The following is a 20,683-nucleotide window of genomic DNA, read 5'->3' as shown; positions in this document are numbered from 1 at the left end:
CTAAATTTGATTTGTGCCATGTTTACTGGATACAAATTATATCAGGTGTCTTATTAGATTTTTTATGAATCCTTTAAACTCTTGTCCATTTGCTAATAAACTTCTGGAATTCTATTTCAAAATGATCACATTATTTTCTCTCCTGATGTTCCTGGCTTCCCATCTCCCCTGGTCTATTGTGTATATGTTCCTATGAAATTTCTCTCATACCAAAACACTTCTCTGCTCACACTCATTTTGATTTTTTCTGTCTTGTATTTTACTTGATCTGCACAACTGATACTTATGCATTGAATAACATTATCTTTTCCTCTGTGATTGCAATACCTGTTCTCTCTACCTGAGTCAAACCTGACGATGATACCTGTTGAACCCTTCCTATCTCAGTTTTTCCTTTCTGTACTTGCACCCTTTTAGAATAGATCTTTATTCTAACTGTTACAAGAACAATGAAACACAGTTTAACAGCTTCCGAATAGTCCATGTTATTACCTGCTTTAACCTGCTCAACCTCAATGGTCTTCTTCCTAGCGTCACATCCCACACATGTCACCCTGTGCTCTCCCCACAGTTACAACATTTATCTTGCGCATTGTCCCCATATTCCTCATACCTATGGTTATCCCCACACCTAGGACACCTTTGCTGTCCTCTGCATCTGCTGCTAGATGCCCATATTGCTGACATTTGTAGCATCTAAGAGGGGGACGGATATATGGTCTAACTATGAAACACATAGCATCCTATTTTGACTTTTTCTGGAGGGTAAGATCTTGAAACTTCAATATCATCAACTCTATCAACTCTTTCCCCACTGACTGATCTTAATAGTCTTTTAACTCGACTCACTTCCAAACCTTGAATGCTCCGTTTTAGTTTTTCAAGATCCTTATCCACTGGAATCCCTGTTACAAACTTTCATTCTCACCCCACTTCCTACCTTGTCCTTTTCTACCCGAGACCTCCGTCAAAGAATAAAAGTTCTTACTGTAAATGTCCTCCAGGCCTGCAGAGGGCGCCAAACAAACTGTTTGCAAAAGATGGATGAGTGAATTTTTAAGTGTTTTAAAACTAATCTTACATACGTGACATATTTTTGAGTATGATTATTTTCCACTTATGTGGATATAGTATATGTGAGGCACTGATTTGGTTTTTAGTGAAATTCATATAAAAAAAACAAAAAACAAACATCAAGTGAAAAAAAAGGTTTTGATAAAAAACAATTTATCTCAAAAAACGTTCAGGAACATTGTACATGTACTGTTTTTTATTTAAGTGTTGTAACCTGTTACTGCAATGCACAAAACAAAAGCACGAAACATTTCACCAATATAAAGGCAGCAGAATTTGAAGCATAGATGAAGTACATCTTATGAAAGTTTGACTTTATTTGACCCTAAAGAAGACATCAGAGGTCCAAAGTAACTTGATATTGACAATCCCCATGTATCATTCCCTACATGCTTTCAGTACCAATGGTAAATGGCCTGTATTTGTATACCAATGATGACATATAATCGGCTCTATATAGCATTATCGTTATTTTGACTTTCAGGTTGATCTGTTGGATTTAGGGAGAGGTCAAAGGTCAAATCTGATATGATTTTTTTTTAAAACGTTTATGTTTTGAAAATGTTGACATTACCCAGCACACTTTTAAGAACCATAGTTTCTAAGTTTTAAGGATTTTTGTCAGTTTTCCACAAACAAATCATAAAGTCTCCCTTGAAGACCTCGGTGAATTTAAGCCAGATTTTAATGGATTGTTATAACATGATCCTGCTCTACAAACTACAGAGTTTTATGAGAATACGAAAACTTTTAGAGCTGTTGTGTTTACAGACAGAATGAAATGCAAATCCTACCAAAAACATGAGCTCTTTGTTGAAGCTAATAAGAAACTGCTGAAACCATTTTGAGCTCCTCTTTACACATGATCTGTACTGATCTGATGCAGTATGTGTGTTAAGAAATATACTCTAAAACACTTCTTCAGTAAAGACTCAGAGAAGAGAAACACACAGAACTTCTTGCTAACAAGGGCAGCCTCCAGCACTGAGGCTCGCGCTAAGAAACTGCCCCGGTCTTTATTTATACTTCAGTGGGTGTGTGTGTGTGTGGTCCTGCTGATCAAAGGGTCATATAACATGAAAACACAAAAGGAAACATCCTTGGTCAGGAAGAGGGTAGTCTCCCCCTCACCCTAGATGTTTCACCCTCTATAACATGGTGAGGAATTCCAGCAGTTCATCTATATGTAAAGAAGCACTTAAACTAAAACAGACATAGCTACGTTAAAACAATAAAACAAAGTACGACCTCTCTCATGCTCCCAGGACGTGGGGGTGCATTCCTGGAGTGCACACCAAGCCTTTTGCAGCCTGCTAGAGATCACACATCCTGTCACTACACAATTGATTATATGCCTCTAAGCATACATGGTTAAATATTTCCTAATACAAATAACTACATGCAGTATTCTACCATATGCGAACTTATATCACTAAAAGATTATACTGACTACTAAGTACAATTTTCCATTGACAATGTGTTAAAGTGAAACCATCTCTGTGTTCGTCATGCTCAGTGTTTATCTGATATACCAAGGAATGTGCAGCAGTGAACGTTAGAAACCGATCCGACCGGATTGTCTGTTTTGCAGTGACTCATTAATACTGATTTTTTCTTTCCTGCTCGGCTCCAGTGACTCGTTTCACTTTGACAGTTTGGATTACTGTGTGATAGTCTGGGGTCTATCTGTGGTAAGTCTTCTTTTATTTGTTTGTTTTGGGGGTTGTTTTTCAGTCAGAGAACAAACAAAAAAGAAGCGTACACTACAATTTGTGGTAAAAAAAAACAACAAAGGGATTTCTTTCTACAAGTTACTGAATAAACTCTGAATAAAGTCAGAGTGTTGTTTCTCTGTGAAACTGTGAGCACATACAAGATGACAAATGTCTGTCAGTTGTTAAAAGCTCCCACAAAGCTCGAACTGTAGCAGCAAAGTATGAAAAAAGCTGTATTTATGTTTATAAAGAACTGTTCTTGGAATCAGAGACCTGCACTTAAAGCAGGACTTTTTCTCATCGAGGTGACTTAAAAGAAACTCTGAGCTTTCAGTTTTAGTTATGTGCTTGTTACGGCCGAGAGGGCCAGGCGGTGAGTGTGGACTCAAATGCAAACAAAGAGGGAAAGCTGGCGTGACGCTTAGTTTAATTACAGAGCAGGAAAAAATGTAGCCTATGAACTGTGAAGGCTATGAACATGAAGCTCAGACTGTGCGCTATGACTGGATGCTAGATTTCTTGACTGGATCCTGGGAAGGAAAAGGGGCAGCGGCCTGGGTGGAGGTACACAGAGTCACTATTACGAGAAGAGACTGGCAGTCAGTGGCAGTCTAGTGAATCTCTGTCGGTGGATTCGACTATGATGGATATGGCTTATGTGTAGCATATGAAAGTGGCATGCGATGAGGGTGTCCAAGGGGTCCGGATGAGGAGAGGTCCAAGAAGGGTCCGGAATATACTTGGAGCAACAGACACTACTTAAGTTACACTGCTATGGAGCAGGTTAATTTAACATAAGGACTAACAGTCCGAACGACATTCCAATGTCATTGCTGTATAGTCTGGTAGTGTATATATATATATATATATGACACACAGACAAGGTATTCTTTGTCCACATGTATACCAATGTGAAACGCAGAGGTGGGTAGTAACGAGCTCTCTGAATCCATTTGTCTCATATACAGAGAGTGCAGAATTATTAGGCAAATGAGTATTTTGTCCACATCATCCTCTTCATGCATGTTGTCTTACTCCAAGCTGTATAGGCTCGAAAGCCTACTACCAATTAAGCATATTAGGTGATGTGCATCTCTGTAATGCGAAGGGGTGTGGTCTAATGACATCAACGCCCTATATCAGGTGTGCACAATTATTAGGCAACTTCCTTTCCTTTGGCAAAATGGGTCAAAAGAAGGACTTGACAGGCTCAGAAAAGTCAAAAATAGTGAGATATCTTGCGGAGGGATGCAGCAGTCTCAAAATTGCAAAGCTTCTGAAGCGTGATCATCGAACAATCAAGCGTTTCATTCAAAATAGTCAACAGGGTTGCAAGAAGTGTGTGGAAAAACCAAGGCGCAAAATAACTGCCCATGAACTGAGAAAAGTCAAGCATGCAGCTGCCAAGATGCCACTTGCCACCAGTTTGGCCATATTTCAGATCTGCAACATCACTGGAGTGCCCAAAAGCACAAGTTGTGCAATACTCAGAGACATGGCCAAGGTAAGAAAGGCTGAAAGACGACCACCACTCAACAAGACACACAAGCTGAAACGTCAAGACTGGGCCAAGAAATATCTCAAGACTGATTTTTCTAAGGTTTTATGGACTGATGAAATGAGAGTGAGTCTTGATGGGCCAGATGGATGGGCCCGTGGCTGGATTGGTGAAGGGCAGAGAGCTCCAGTCCAACTCAGACGCCAGCAAGGTGGAGGTGGAGTACTGGTTTGGGCTGGTATCATCAAAGATGAGCTTGTGGGGCCTTTTCGGGTTGAGGATGGAGTCAAGCTCAACTCCCAGTCCTACTGCCAGTTTCTGGAAGACACCTTCTTCAAGCAGTGGTACAGGAAGAAGTCTGCATCCTTCAAGAAAAACATGATTTTCATGCAGGACAATGCTCCATCACACGCGTCCAAGTACTCCACAGCGTGGCTGGCAAGAAAGGGTATAAAAGAAGAAAAACTAATGACATGGCCTCCTTGTTCACCTGATCTGAACCCCATTGAGAACCTGTGGTCCATCATCAAATGTGAGATTTACAAGGAGGGAAAACAGTACACCTCTCTGAACAGTGTCTGGGAGGCTGTGGTTGCTGCTGCACGCAATGTTGATGGTGAACAGATCAAAACACTGACAGAATCCATGGATGGCAGGCTTTTGAGTGTCCTTGCAAAGAAAGGTGGCTATATTGGTCACTGATTTGTTTTTGTTTTGTTTTTGAATGTTAGAAATGTATATTTGTGAATGTGGAGATGTTATATTGGTTTCACTGGTAAAAATAAATAATTGAAATGGGTATATACCAACACGTACGTATCAACACGTACGCCCTGCCCGTGATCAGGTACCCTGCTGGGGTAATAGGCTGGCCAAAGGAGGAGATAGAAGCCACTGACATAAAGACAAGAAAGCTCCTTACCATGCATGGAGGGTTTCACCCCAAGTCCAGCACCCTGAGGCTGTACGCTAAGCGGAAGGAAGGGGGCCGGGGACTGGTGAGTGTCAGCACCACAGTCCAGGATGAGACAACGAACATCCAAGAATACATTGGGAAGATGGCCCCAACTGACCGAGTGCTCAGTGAATACCTCAGGCAGCAGAAACCGAAGAAAGAGGAGGGAGACGAGGAACCATCATGGAAGGACAGGCCCCTGCACGGTATGTACCACCGGCAGATAGAGGAGGTGGCTGATATCCAGAAATCCTACCAGTGGCTGGACAAAGCTGGACTGAAAGACAGCACAGAGGCACTAATCATGGCAGCACAAGAACAAGCTCTCAGTACAAGATCCATAGAGGCTGGGGTCTATCACACCAGGCAAGACCCCAGGTGCAGGCTGTGTAAAGATGCCCCAGAGACAATCCAGCACATAACAGCAGGGTGCAAGATGCTAGCAGGCAGGGCATACATGGAACGCCATAACCAAGTGGCCGGCATAGTGTACAGAAACATCTGTGCCGAGTATAACCTGGAAGTCCCGAGGTCAAAATGGGAGATGCCCCCAAGGGTGGTGGAGAATGACCGAGCTAAGATCCTGTGGGACTTCCAGATACAGACGGACAAAATGGTGGTGGCTAACCAACCGGACATAGTGGTGGTAGACAAACAGAAGAAGACGGCCGTAGTGATCGATGTAGCGGTTCCGAATGACAGCAATATCAGGAAGAAGGAACACGAGAAGCTGGATAAATACCAAGGGCTCAGAGAAGAGCTCGAGAGGATGTGGAGGGTGAAGGTAACGGTGGTCCCTGTGGTAATCAGAGCACTAGGTGCGGTGACTCCCAAGCTAGGCGAGTGGCTCCAGCAGATCCTGGAGACAACATCGGAGATCTCTGTCCAGAAGAGCGCAGTCCTGGGAACAGCTAAGATACTGCGCAGGACCCTCAAGCTCCCAGGCCTCTGGTAGAGGACCCGAGCTTGAAGGATAAACCGCCCGCAGGGGCATCCATGATAAACTTACCAGTTGTGATAATGTTGACACTGCTGCTTTTCTGACCCCCGTTAACCTCACACCAGTACTCTGCGCTGTCTGTTACATAAGTTTGAAAAATTGTGCATGAAGACAAAGTTCTTTTACTGTTACGTACTGTACTAATATGTTCTAACTTTTCCTCAGTGGTTCTGACTCCTCTCAGTTCAGTAGAACCACCAGAGCTCTCACAATCAAAAGATAAAGACTTAGATATTGAAAGTGTTGGAGTCTGTTAGGAGACACATGAAGAATAGCTGCACCTGAAAATTAGAAACAGCACAAGATGTTAACAGATTAATCAGAATCCTTGTAAAATGTTTTTTAACCTCTCTAACTTACTCTCCCCCTTTTCAGGTAAAGCTATTTTGAACATGTCACCAGCAGAATTATTTTAAGCATTACTAGATTAGCAGAGGAAAGCCATAAATTATTTTATTATGAACTGCAGCGTTTGGTAGGATTCATATCGCTCTGAACATGGCTTAAACATGATGGCTGCTTTTACTGTATGTTAATGTGAAAGACTACAAATCTATTTTCCACTCTTGGCTTTAGGATAAGTGATGATGCTCTGTGCTGAGTCTGCACGATAACGAAAGGGCTGGTAGAATAAAAAAAAATTTAATGTAAAAGGAGCTCTCTTACCAGTTTGCTTCTTGTGTGTGTCGTGACAGTGTGATTTTCCACTTTCTTTATTGAATAATGCTACTTTACTTTACGTGTTTGTTGATTTCTACTTCTTCTACTTTGTGCTTAAGAGACTGAAACAATGTTGTGCATGTTTCTTCTTCTTCCTCCCAAATTGTTAAACAACTTATTTTGAAAAATTTGGTCAAGATGATTAAGCCTTTACCTCAGATTTGATAACTCAAGACTCAACCCTTAAATTGGTGTATTATCATATTTTCCGCACTATAAGGCACACTATTAAAAAACTATTAAATCCTTTAATTTTCTCAAAAATCGACAGTGCGCTTTATAATCCGGTGCGCCTTGTACATGAATTCTGGTTGTGCTTACTGACCTTGAACTGATTTTATGTGGTACATGGCGCTCAAAAATCTGTCAAAAAATGTTTTAGTACGACTTTGGTAAGCTACATAGCCACACTGCTTGATGGATTGTCGGAGCATTACGGCTACCATAGTCAGGAGCCTGGCGGACTCTGAGTAATCTGGGTCCAAAACTCAGTCCGCTTCAGGTCCCAAAGTCAAACGAACACTGCAGCATCACTGAGAGTTAAAAAACTGTCCTAATTCTTTCATCTTCAATAAAATGATCAGCGTTGCTGCTTTTCCAGCTGTAACAATTCAGTTTAACATCCAGGCATCCATGAAAACAGAATTTATTAAATTTAGCAGAGTTAGAAGTTAGCAGGAGGTTAGCTTGCTAGTTTCCACCTAAACACAATATAGCATGTTCTGACTGAGATTTCTGAAGAAATTAAAACGTACAGTTCTACTATCACTTACAACATAAATGAAGACAGAAAACTAGACAGCAGTGACTTTTGTACGGTTACTGAAGTTGGACTAGCTGGTATATAATGATGTGCTATGTGATTGCTAGTAGGGCTGCTCGATTATGGCAAAAATGATAATCACGATTATTTTCACTGAAATTGAGATCTCGATTATTTGACGATATTTATTTAACCCTTTAAGACCTACTATAGAACCAAGTCCGCCAGAGCTTATATTTTTTTACATGTTGTAGTGCCGTTTGTTATGGAAGCCCGTTTCCGCCACTAAAAAAAAAAAAAAAGCTAGTATCCATAACTCGAAATTTCGAGTTATTTTCTCGAAATTTCGAGTTAGCTCTGCCAATCAAAAATATACGTGAATGAGGTCGCTTTCTTGTTACCCGGAAGCATATGGCGCAGGACCGCGCACTCAAAAACGGATCCCAACAAATTAAAGTATGTTTGCTGATAGTAACACCATGTGATTCAGCTAATAACACAGGGATTTCATCATTTGTGAAGCCAGGCTGAAAACACTCAGCAATCTGTGCATTCACGACTGGATGTAATACCGGTAGCTTAGCTGTAGCATTTGTAGCTGAGGGCTTCAGCTTCCGGGTAACATGGAAATGACGTCATTCACGTAGATTACTGATTGGCAGCGCTAACTCGAAATTTCGAGTTGCTTTTCTCAAAATTTTGAGTTAATATGTCGAAATTTCGAGATAATAACTCGAAATTTCGAGAAAAAAACTCAAAATTTCGAGATAATAACTCGAAATTTCGAGAAAATAACTCGAAATTTTGAGTTATGGATCCTTTTTTTTTTTTTTTTAGTGGCGGAAACGGGCTTCCATAGTTTGTGGGAGCATTTCAAGTTGCTATACATCAATACAACTGTTATAGCCCATATTTTAATAATATGTAGGCATTAAGTCCATAGTAACTACATTAATTGCAAAAAAGTGCAATAAATTACAAAACAATTGAAAATCGTTTTTGTTTTGTTTTGTTTACATATATTTCTACTTGGAGAAATTTAAGAGGTTTATCCCTCAAAACTTTAAATACCAAAAAGTTGCAAAAAATAGTTTACAACAACAGGAAATTTATTTTGAGTGTCTTCATAGTTTTATTTTGGAGATACACCAATTTTTATATACTGCAGGAAAAACGAAAAAACAATCCTATGATGCAAATTTGCAAAGAAAACAGCAGGTGCATCAAAATAAACTATTTCCAGGACTTCCGGTTTTGGGCAGGAAATGGCGGACATGCAATAGTTCATGCTGATGTCTGTTTCACTGTGGGAAGTGTTACAAACAGCTGATCAGATCGGCAAATATTATGTTTTTGTTGCTGCAAGCGCTTTTTATGCAATTTTTGCAAAGCTTTATGTGGAAGGAAACTGTGACCGAGGACAAGCTGATGGTATGAGATGTAAGTACAACTCCTCAGGTTTCATATGCAAAACAAATTATTGCACTAGCTTATGTGGTTCAGGTTCTACAGGGATTTAAAAACAGTTACACAAAACGGAGGGTGCTGCTCTGACCGGCTTTAAAGGGTTAACAATAGCAATGTATTGAATAATGACTTTAAAAAAATAATATAAAATAGTGTGCAACACCACTGAAGTTTTTTTTACCTCTCTTTTCTGTTCCGTTATTTGAGGTTATGGATGTTATTTGACTGGAGGCATAACTCACAGACACACGAGACGCGCCATTACTCCATGAGTGTCCTTTATTATTTTTCCATCCCCCCCTACAACAACAACCCAGCAGAAACGTTCCTACCACTTAACATTTACCTGATACTACATCCCCCCTACTAAATAGGATGTGATGCTGGAATATAACCAAGAAAACAGATTAGACCCGCACGCTTTAAAGTATACTATTACTATGTCCTTGTGCTTTATCTGGTAACAGCTTGTTTACTGAACTCGCTTGGTTTCAAACCAGACTACTCAGAATGTCCAAAAATAAACTCTCAAAGTATACAACTCTGAACACTAAGCATAAGTGCACATTTCTGAACTATTCAGTGCAGCTACAAACAACATGTTTAAACAGTGCAACCATTTGCTTTATTTCTCATTGTCTCTATGAGGGATGGGGTAGACTACCCAGCCCTCAGCCTGAGTGTGGGGATTATTCTGCCCCAGTGCTCACTCAGTTCCAAGCCCTATGAGCAAACATAGTCTTTTAGATATGCTGGAGGCCTCCTAGACCTGGGTTGGATTTGGCTCCCAGCTTCAGGAGTCTGCTGGCTGGCCTCCTGTGAGATAGTGTCTGGAACCGACACAATCTGTGCAGCTGGAACAGAGTTCTCAGGTGAAGCCTCTGGTGGATCGCCAGAAATCTCTGGTGCCCCAGGTGTCCATGTAAGATGGTAACGGTTTCTTCTCAGCGTGCCCTTTGCTGTCTCGATGATGTAGGACCTCGGTGAGCCTGCCATGGACACGACTGTCCCTCTAGTATCCATGTCTGAGACCCACACTTTGTCTCCAGGATTGAGCTGTAGCATATCATGTGCTCTGTGTCTGCGGTTGTAGTTTTGTCTTTGCTTTTGTCTGTACGATTGTTCTATAGCTTTGAGCTTGTCTGTGTCCGTACCTCTTGGATGTAGCTGTGATGGGATGACAGGAATAGTTGTCCTTATCCGTCTACCCATGAGAAGCTCCGTTGGGCTGTAGCCATTTGCCAATGGAGTGGCCCGGTATGCCATAAGGGCGAGATAGGGATCGCCAGACTTTTTAAGAAGACTTTTGATGGTCCTGACTGCCCTCTCGGCCTCCCCATTGCTCTGAGGGAAGTGGGGACTGGATGTCTCATGGCTAAAACCCCATTCTTGTGCAAATCTTTTGAAGGAATCAGACGAAAACTGAGGTCCATTATCAGAGCGAACCCGCTCTGGTATGCCATGACGTGCAAAGATTGATTTACAGTGCTCGATCACTGCCTCTGATGTTGTAGATGTCAGTTTGGCAACTTCGAAGAATCTGGAAAAGTAATCCACAATGACCAGGTACTGTTTATTCTCTATCTGGAACAGATCAGTTCCCACCATGGCCCACGGTCTTTGTGGGAACTCGGTAGGTAGCATGGTTTCTTTGTGGTTAGTCCGCTCACGGCAGCAAGTGTCACAGGTCCCAATCACTTTTATCAGCTCACTGCTCAGGCCTGGCCACCAAACAGATTGTTTAGCTCTCTCTCTGCATTTCGTTATTCCTAGGTGTCCCTCATGTAGTTTAGACAGAATGTCTGCTCTGAGCGATGTGGGAATCACTATTCTGCTCCCATAAAGAAGCAAACCATTGTGGACTGTGAGGTCACCTGAAAATGGCAGATAAGGCTGGAAAACCCTTTCGATGGAGTACTTATCTGGCCATCCTTCCACACAGAACTTCTTCAGCTGGCTTAGAATGCTGTCATTGTCCTGATGTGTCTGGATTTCTCTGAGTCGTGGCTCTGTGGCTGGCAGGCTTGCTATGACGGACTCCACATACAAGTTGATTTCTTCCTCCGGCAAACCCTCAGTTGTGTCACATACAGGAGCTCTGGACAGTACATCTGCTGTTGCAATGTCTCTACCAGGAACATGAGATATGGTATAAGAGAACCTCATCAATCGCATGCGTAGACGTTGTATACGAGGTGGAAGCTCGTCCAGGCCCTTGGAGCCAAGCAACGAGACCAGAGGTTTGTGGTCTGTTTCAATGTGGAATGTTTTCCCATTTAGGAACTCTGCAAACCTCTCACAGGCCCATGTTGAAGCGAGGGCCTCCTTCTCAATTTGAGCATATCGCTGCTCTGTCGCGCTGAGAGCTTTTGAAGCGTATGCTACTGGTTTCCACCCTAGATCGGCGTGCCGCTGGAGAAGCACTGCTCCCAAGCCATACGAAGATGAATCAGCTGATACGCACGTTTCAGCATTTGGATCATACAGAGCAAGCCCTGGGGGTGTTGTCAGTTCTTTTTTGATGCCGTCGAAAGCCTGCTGCTGCTGTGGCCCCCATGACCACAGGTTGGACTTCTTCAGTAGATCTCTTAGGGGGCGCGTTTTTTCCGCCAGGTGAGGAAGAAACTTTCCTAGGTGATTCACCATGCCCAGGAAGCGTCTCACCTCACTTATGTTGCTGGGCTCATCCATGGAACTCACGGCATGCGTCTTGTCAGGATCTGCGCTAACCCCCGATGCCTCAATGACCTGCCCCAGGAACTTTATCCTGTTCTTGGAGAACTCACACTTGTCGTTCAATGTTACTCCAGCCTCCTGCAGTCGAACCAGTGCTTTTCGAAGTCTCTCATCATGCTCTGCTTGTGACGTCCCCCAGATGAGCACATCATCCATCTGGCAGAGGACTCCTTCTAAACCCTCAAGAATGCGTGCCATCCGTTTCTGGAAGTGTTCTGGGGCTGATGAGATTCCAAAGCACAGACGATTGTAACAATACCGACCAAAAGGTGTAATAAAGGTCGTGAGCAAAGAAGAGTCCCTGGATAAGGGAATCTGCCAAAATCCTGCATTGGCATCCAGCTTTGAAAACACTTTTGCTCCTGCAAGCTGTCCTAGTGTGTGTTCTACTGAAGGGAGTGGATGCTTCTCTCTCATGACATATTTGTTTAGTTCAGTGAGATCGCTGCATATTCTCACTTTGCCTGTGCGCTTAGGAACCACCACCATAGGCGCGCACCAATCAGTGGGCTCCTCCACCTTGGAAATGACACCCTGCTGCTCCATCCTGTTCAGCTCTTCTTTAACCTTTGGTAAGAGTGGAAGAGAGATTCGCCTAGGGGTCGAGAGGGAAAACGGCTGTGCCTCTGGTTTCAGAACAATACTGTACTCCCCCTCCATTTTGCCTAAGCCGTTGAAAAGCTTGGGGAATTCTTGTTTGACAGCGTCAATAGAGTCTAAGCTAATATGATTAACTCTAGCAACCAGCTGTAGTGCCACTGCAGCATGCCCGCTCAGCAGCGGTGTGCATAAACCCTTTACGACATAAATGTCTTCTTTGGTTTTGTGGTTGTTCTTGCTGAGAGTGGCTGTGAACATGCCTTTTACCTTCAGACGTGTTCCTCCTGGGCCCTGCAGAACCCTTTTGGGCTTATCCAATCTCCCCAACTGATGCTGTGTGTAGAAAGTCTCTGGAACTGCTGTGACATCCGCTCCGGTGTCGATTTTAAAGAATGTGTTGCATTTGTCCACATGTATCTCTGTTACCCATGGACTCTCTTTGGTGTCCGCAGAGAGGGAACCCAAGAAAGCGACCTCATCATCTGTATCGCTGTTCTCTGAAACTGTTGCAGCATTGACTTCACACAGTTTTTTGTTTCTGCACATCCTGGCAAAATGTCCTTTTTTCTTACAGTAATTACATGCGGCTTCCCTCGCAGGGCATTGTTGAAGATTGTGACCTTTTATGTCTCCACATCTTCTGCATTGTGTCTTTTTTTCTTTCTGTGTTTTGGCGGTTTGTTTATGTAGCGGTGTCAGCTGCTTGGGACGTGCCCCTTCTTGCCGTTTAGCATGGACGCGGTTCAGTTGTGAGTTGGTAATATCCATTTTAAAGTTAGTGCTTAGCATCTCTTGTTGCTTCTTTACAAGCTCACTTTGTCGGGCTCTGTTAAGCGCTTTCTCTAGCGTTAGTTCTGGATCCATTTGTAGCTGTTCTGACAATCGTTTGTCTTTCAGACCCACGACAAATCTGTCTCGCACCATTTCGTCATGCAAAGTCCCGTATCCACAATGTTCTGCCAGACAATGCAGTGCAGTATGGAAGTTGTCAACTGACTCACCCGTCTCTTGTTGGCGCTGGTTAAACTTCGCTCGCTCAAATATGATGTTTCTTCGGGCTACGAAGTGAGCATCCAACCTCCTTTTAACGGTCTCATAATCGCTCGCCTCTTCGGGAGTCAGGTGCAGGGATACCAATATGTCCTCTGCCTCCTCGCCCATAGTGTAGATAAGGGCGTTCACTTGATTTTCGTCCGCTTGCGTCTCCAATCCAGACGCGATGCGAAATCTGTCAAAACGCTTTATCCATTTGGTCCAGTCGTCGGACCTAAAAGTGAACTTCTCCGGCGGGGTGACTTGAAACTGACTCATGACGCCACGTCTCTTTTCGCGCAGCTCCTCTATGGCCGACCTTTAACCTGGCACCGACGCCGAAACCTTTCACTTATGCCCAACTAACGTTTCCAATTGTCTTCTGACACCATGTTCCGTTATTTGAGGTTATGGATGTTATTTGACTGGAGGCATAACTCACAGACACACGAGACGCGCCATTACTCCATGAGTGTCCTTTATTATTTTTCCATCCCCCCCTACAACAACAACCCAGCAGAAACGTTCCTACCACTTAACATTTACCTGATACTACATTTTCAACCAATGGCAGTCACTCTCTCCTCTCCAAATAACTTCTGCTTAGCTTTCCGAGCTTCCTTCGATCCTCTTAATCAGCGGTCTCCAACCTTTTTTGCGCCACGGACCGGTTTATGCCCGACAATATTTTCACGGACCAGCCTTTAAGGTGTCGCGGATAAATGAGGGAGGGGCTAATAATCGGCTCAGTCATGTTTAATGATCGTTGAAAGCCATCCATCGACAGCGCGCCTCATAATCCTGTGCGCCTTATGGTCCAAACATACAGTATATTAAAATCTGTGATTCAGAATTACTCTTAGACACTGCAATAGGTCATCCAACTATTTAAGTTGCTGTTGAAGGTAACATAGTATGTACCCAACTGAAATGAGGTTTACAAATGTGAAGAGTTGATTACAAGTAGCATATCCCTTGAATATCATTGCAGGGCACTGTATGCAAGACAGGTCTAAAACAAACATAAAAATACACTACACATATGAGTTTTATTACTGTAGTTGTCGGACTATAAGCCGCTACTTTTTGCACAAGCTTTGAACCCTGCAGCTTTTAGTCAGGTGCGGCTTTTCTATGGATTGTTCATGATTTTTGTCATATCCTAAGACGATTTGTTTTGTTTGTTCCGCTGTTGTACGGCACTACGTTGCCTGGCGGAAGGGCATGTGATCAGACACACAGTATCGGGGTTCAAGAGTGGTATGTTGGTCACATGTCCATCCGCCAGGCAACATAGTGCTGTACAAGTAGCACGAAAAAAAACTTCAAAGTAGCACTACAAATATGCAAATATGTACCCATAACTTGTTTTTCAAAATATTAATAAAAGGGGTGTGTCTCCAAACAGCCATCTCTTTCCTGACAATTCCGTTTGTGCATATTCTCTTACATATGATAAGTCAACATTGAAACACCTGCGGCTTTTACTCAGGTGCGGCTAATGTATGTACAAAACAGGATTTTCCCCTGATTTTAGCTTGTGCGGCTAATATTCAGGTGCGCTTTGTATATATAAACAAACCTGTTAATTAGCATGGTTAATTACATGATCAGAGGCAAAGACCTCACAGCGCAAGCATACTCCCAACCTATTATAAGACTATATATAATAATATACAATACAATGTATTTTATTTTAATATCGATTAACAAAAAAGAAAAAAAAGTCACAAGCAAAGTGGGAACACAGCACGGCACATGTTTAAACATATTTATTTATCAAAATCATTTATTAATCAAATAAACACAGCATGTATTTTTTCACCCCTAAAAATACATGTTCAAAACACCACAACAGTACCCTGATAGTTCACAAAAATGTCACATGGAATTAAACAGAAGCTGGCAACTCAGCTCTGTAGAGTGGGCAATCACAAAGAAGCAGTTATTTCAAGTTGTAGACGCAAGCTGCTCTTCAAATTTTTGGTCAACAGATGTCACCAAAGAGGACTGTTTAGAAAAGCTTTCAGTAATGAACCGTTTTTCAATACAAGCTTCAGAAAGATTCATTTGGTCATTGGTAAACCTGAGTATCTGATCAGTGTGCATTTAGTCCTCTACTGCCACCTTCATTATGATAGCTGAGATAACACCTACCATGTGAATGCTTTCCCCTTTTTGAACACTGCAAAGACGGATATGGTTTCATCTTGATTATTTTATACAGGCTCAAAGTTCACCATTTGACACACTGTACAACTAACCAGGATCAACAATGGATGTTAAATGGATTTTTCGAGCATTACACTTTGATTAACACGGTTTATTTTTTGCATAACTCTGAGCATATATGAGGGATCTGGAGTTAATAAAGTTAAGGCCAGCAGGTTAATGATTTTCAAACGTCACCCTTGTAGGCTCACACAACTTTCCACGAGTAAGTCTCTTTCAAATTGTCTATTTTTAAGTTCTACGTGCTTTTCTGATGTCTAGTTATAAAGTCTGATTATAGTATAATTTATTTCACTGACATAAATAAATCCGTGTAAATGTAATTAAACATTTTACAAACGAATGACACAGGTTTAAAATATTTCATTTGAAAGCAGAAAAGAAAGTTTTGAAAGTGAAAGTATACTGTAGAGGTCTGTGCAGAGTCATTCTTCCAAGTATTTTTTCTTCTGTTTGTGTAAAGAAAACTGAAGGCATTAAAACATTGTAAATATTTTATATTTGACTGATTTACAGCAGCTGTGCACAGTCAAGCAGCTAAAAAGTCAATTTGCAGTCTACACTCACAGCAAACTGTCTCTGTTGGCTGAAGTTTACCAGCTGTGATTCCAACTTTTCATAAACGGCCATTTTATGGATTTTATGGTGAGGCCAGCTTTTGTCCATGTGCTGAAAATTATGAGATGGAAAACAATAAATAATAAAATTTAAAATACTTTTATTATGGATATCTTTTGAAATAAAGGAGAACATGTGCAAACATCAGATATGGTTATCCAACTCTGAACTTGTAATCTATAAACACAGATTTTGATCCGATCACTTTGTATTTATTTGTTGTTTATTGCAGATTGCACTATTTTTATTCTTTATCCTGCTGGTGTAACAAACCAATTTCCCTTGTGGATCAATACAGTACCTATTTATGAAACCTTATTATCTGATAGCTAAGCTTTCTTTGAGGCCCATTACACAATCAAAACAATCAGCAGCAGACAGAGTTCATCTCAAAGCTAAAGATGACACTGACCAAAAGTTATTCTCCAGGCTGCAATTTAGCACTAATGTGAAGTAATGTGAAGTAATGTGTTCACTTTAATCAGTAACAAAATGTCTGGTGCCTTAACTCTGGAGTTAATGGAAAGTTATAGTGCTAAGTGCATGTTGAAGGCCTCATGACAGTACTTGACATATTAAAACATGTAACATGTAAAATATGTTTTTAGTCTTGAATAAGTTATTTTAATGACCTCTTGTGGCCACACTTGTATTTATTTTGATGTATTTTCAGAGAAGGATGCTTCCACAGAAAGATGGACTCTCCCTTTCTCCAGCCAAAGTCTTCAGTATTTTCATTTTCCATCTTCTAATACACTTAAATCGAGGTAAGTTTGATGTTACATGCGTAATATTTTTTATTACAGTGCATATAAATAAAATAGTAAATATGTTACATTTGGTACAAACAGTAGTTAATAGTTTGATTTTTATGATTTGTTGCCTGCCCGCAAGTGTTTATTTAATTATTTAGTGAAACAGGTTTCTTCATCAAAGTTTTTAAAACGAGAAAGAAAAATAATGCTCTGAGTGTCATCTTTAACTATATATATATACATTCACACCTGCTGCAGAAATGAAAAAACACATCTATCTTTCTTTCTTTCTTTCGTTCTTTGTTTTTCCTCCTGTCTATAGTGGAGTCTCAGGTGGTTGGTCCACATCAACCAGTAGTTGCATTAGTTGATGATGATGTTATTTTACCGTGTCACGTGGAGCCTGCAGAGGATGTGACAGCTGAGATATTGGAGTGGACAAGATCTGACTTGAACCCAAGATTTGTCCATGTGTGGCGATCCGGTCAGGATCTGGTGAATACAAGAAATCCTTCATACAGGGGAAGAACATCACTGTTCATCAATGAACTGAAGCGTGGAAACATTTCACTGAAACTCTCCAGAGTAAAACTCTCTGATGAAGGAACATATGAATGCAGCATTCCTTTAATGGAGAAAAAATCTTTTGTTAAGCTTGTGGTTGGTAAGTAGACTTCAGAAAAGAGAACACGCTAAATGCATCAGAATTTTGTAATATTAATAATTTAATGATTGTGAATTACTGTCCATATTAGGAGTTTTTTCACCCACTAACATCTTTTGTAAACTCTTTGCTCAGCATCAGATGCTGCCACCTCACCTGTCATCAGTTTATCAGGGATTGACAAAAACAGAGGAGGAGTGGTGTTACAGTGTGAGTCTGCAGGATGGTATCCAGAGCCTGAGCTGCTGTGGTTGGACGGTGAGGGAAACCTCCTCTCTGCTGGACCTACAGAGACCCTCAGAGGTCCTGATGACCTCTATACTGTCAGCAGCAGAGTGACTGTGGAGAAGAGACACAGCAACAACATCACCTGCAGAGTCCAACAGAAGAAAATCAGCCAGAACAGAGAGACACACAGACATGTTCCAGGTTCAAATTATATTATTGCATTCATGATAGAAACACTTTTTGAACATATGAAGTCCAGATTTCTAGTTTGTTTGTTTTTTTTTTTGTTTTTTTTACCATTTCAGAGGATTTCTTTGAGGTCCCATCCAGTTCTCCCTCTGTCATCATCGGTTTGGCTGTTTGTTTGGCTCTTTGCATCATGCTGTTAATTTCATCAGCTGCTGTCCTTTTATGTAGAATGAAGAAACACAGTAAGTCACTGATAAATTTTTCCTACCTCTACTATAAATCAATGTTTTCATTTTCATTCCTTCTCATTTATTTTTAATTTCAAAAAGAGAACAACAGAAGCCCAGAGGATCAGACTGATGTGGGAGGTGCTGAAGTTCCTCTGAGAGGCTCTTCTCCCAAAACTAAGAATAAGACTTCATGCGTGAGTAGATAAACACAAACAAATTAAATATCAAGATGTTCATTGTTTTTCAGAAATGAAATGGAATATTAATCCTAATTTCAAAATAAAACTATCTGAAATAATGCTTAACAGAAAAAAGAAAAAAAAACTGCACACGGTTACCACACAGACATCATGTGCATTATGGGCATTTACTAAGGTTGAGTAGAAAGAACTCTCTATTGATGTTAAAGGAATGAAGCAGAAACAATGTGAAAACATCAGTGTGATTTCATTCATCATTATTAGATTACTACTTCAGTAATGTCACACCAGTCTCTGTTTTGGTAAAAATGTTGCTACTGATGAAATTATTTTATATAATCAAGCTTTTCCTGGACTTCACACATCACCAACAGAGACAGTAGGTGTGCTCATACATAAAAGAAACATATTGATTTAAAAATACAACCCAGCAATGAAAAACAAGTTTTTCTACCTCACAGGGGATTTCTTAAAGTCACCCCGCAGTTCTTCAGCTGAGACACTTGAGTTAGAAAACACAAACACTGCAGTTGTCTTTACTCGCGAGGACAAGTGACAGAGCGCTCCTACACGTAAGAGACACTCACAGACTTGCGCTCTGTCACCGTCTGCGTTCTTTATTTATACAAGCGAAATGAATACATTCGTTCAGTGACATGAGCATGTGTGTGTGTGTGTGCGAGGTCAGAACTGCTTGTTCAACTTCTTACTATCGCTGTGGAAAGATTCAGATACAAATATCAGAACACGTTTCATAAAGAACAATCAGTTCTGAGCAATCAAAAGAACAATCAGTTCTAAACAAGGAAAAGGCCATCATGCAGTATTCTATCATCAATAAACTTATATCACTAAAAGCTTATACTGACTACTCAGTACAATTTTCCATTGACACTACCTCATGATTGCGTTTTATCTCATATTTATTAACTGTAGCTTTAATCAGTGTTGCGCTCATTTTGTAATTCACATTACACTTTAAACTAATGTGTTACATTATTTATTACCCGCAGTAAGTAATCCATTACACTATGTGTTATATTAGTTTTGTATTACTCCATAACAAACCCCAAAATGCGGTGTCATGGTCCTGGGTCGAGCGACCCAGTATTTGAGTTTCATGTATCTTTTGTATTCATTTGCACCTAGCTTAGTTCACCTAGTTAATTTCCAGATTGCAGTTTAGTTTTGTTCCTTAGTTGTTTATGTCATCTCCCCCTGTACTAAGTCCGCCTGGTTCATGTGTCATGTCTGCGTGGTTATGTTTAGTTCTTGTCATGTCTAATCTCCATGTTTCCTGTTTTACTTTGTAAGTCTGTATTCATTGTCAGTGTATTCAGTTTCACTTCTCCTGTCCTGTCATTAGGTTCATGTGTGTCAGCTGTGCTCCCATGTGTGGCCACTTCCCCTGATCATCCCTCATGTGTATTTAGTCTCTGTGTTTCATACAGTCTGTGTCGCGTCGTCTGTGTTCCCACCCTCCATGTTGTCACAGCCAGTCCTTGTAGTCATAGTTATGGTTTCCTGTGTCTTCATAGTTTATCCTGGTATCACTTTCCCAGTTTAGTTATAGTTTAGTTTTGTCACTACGCTTTTGCCTTGTTTGCACTCCTTGTCCTCAGCCACAATAAAGGCTCGCTTTTCGTTCGAAATCCAGTTTTGTGTCCTCACCTCTGTCTGCTCTTGGGTCCTCTACTCACTCCACACGGTCTGCCCCGGCAGTCCGTGACATGCACTTACCCATAATCACCATTTAACAAGAAAAACCTTAGGAGGACAATCCCACACACTGACACAAATCTTCATCCTAATAATGGCACCAGAGGTGACAAAAGTAGAGATATTCTGTACACACACATGTGTCATGTGTGTCTGCAACAGAGAACATCTGATGTGTGTGTCTCTATGAGCATGTGATGTGATCAGTGGTGTGTGTGTGTCTGTGTAGGAAACAGAAGTCAGTATTCATCCTAAAGATGTAATCATCTTACACAATGACAATCATAT

General features: G+C 41.2%; 1 protein-coding gene across 1 annotated transcript in view; it reads left to right on the top strand.

Moving 5' to 3' along the window:
• Positions 1-2,641: 2,641 nt before the first annotated feature.
• Positions 2,642-20,683, top strand: part of LOC308400246 (CD276 antigen homolog) — a gene marked incomplete at its 3' end in the record, with an annotated part of 28,301 nt that continues 10,259 nt past the window's right edge. Inside the window, exons 1-6 of the mRNA XM_080887821.1 lie at positions 2,642-2,765; positions 17,084-17,177; positions 17,488-17,829; positions 17,965-18,258; positions 18,363-18,488; positions 18,576-18,670. Coding sequence (XP_080743947.1) covers positions 17,090-17,177; positions 17,488-17,829; positions 17,965-18,258; positions 18,363-18,488; positions 18,576-18,670 — 945 coding nt within the window. The 5' untranslated portion in view covers positions 2,642-2,765; positions 17,084-17,089. The remainder of the gene's footprint in view (positions 2,766-17,083; positions 17,178-17,487; positions 17,830-17,964; positions 18,259-18,362; positions 18,489-18,575; positions 18,671-20,683) is intronic.

This window comes from Rhamphochromis sp. 'chilingali' (genome assembly GCF_963969265.1).
Source record: "Rhamphochromis sp. 'chilingali' genome assembly, chromosome: 1".
NCBI classification, from domain to species: Eukaryota; Metazoa; Chordata; class Actinopteri; order Cichliformes; family Cichlidae; genus Rhamphochromis; species Rhamphochromis sp. 'chilingali'.
Note: the sequence above shows the minus strand (reverse complement) of the source record. Positions and strands in the feature narration are given on the sequence as shown.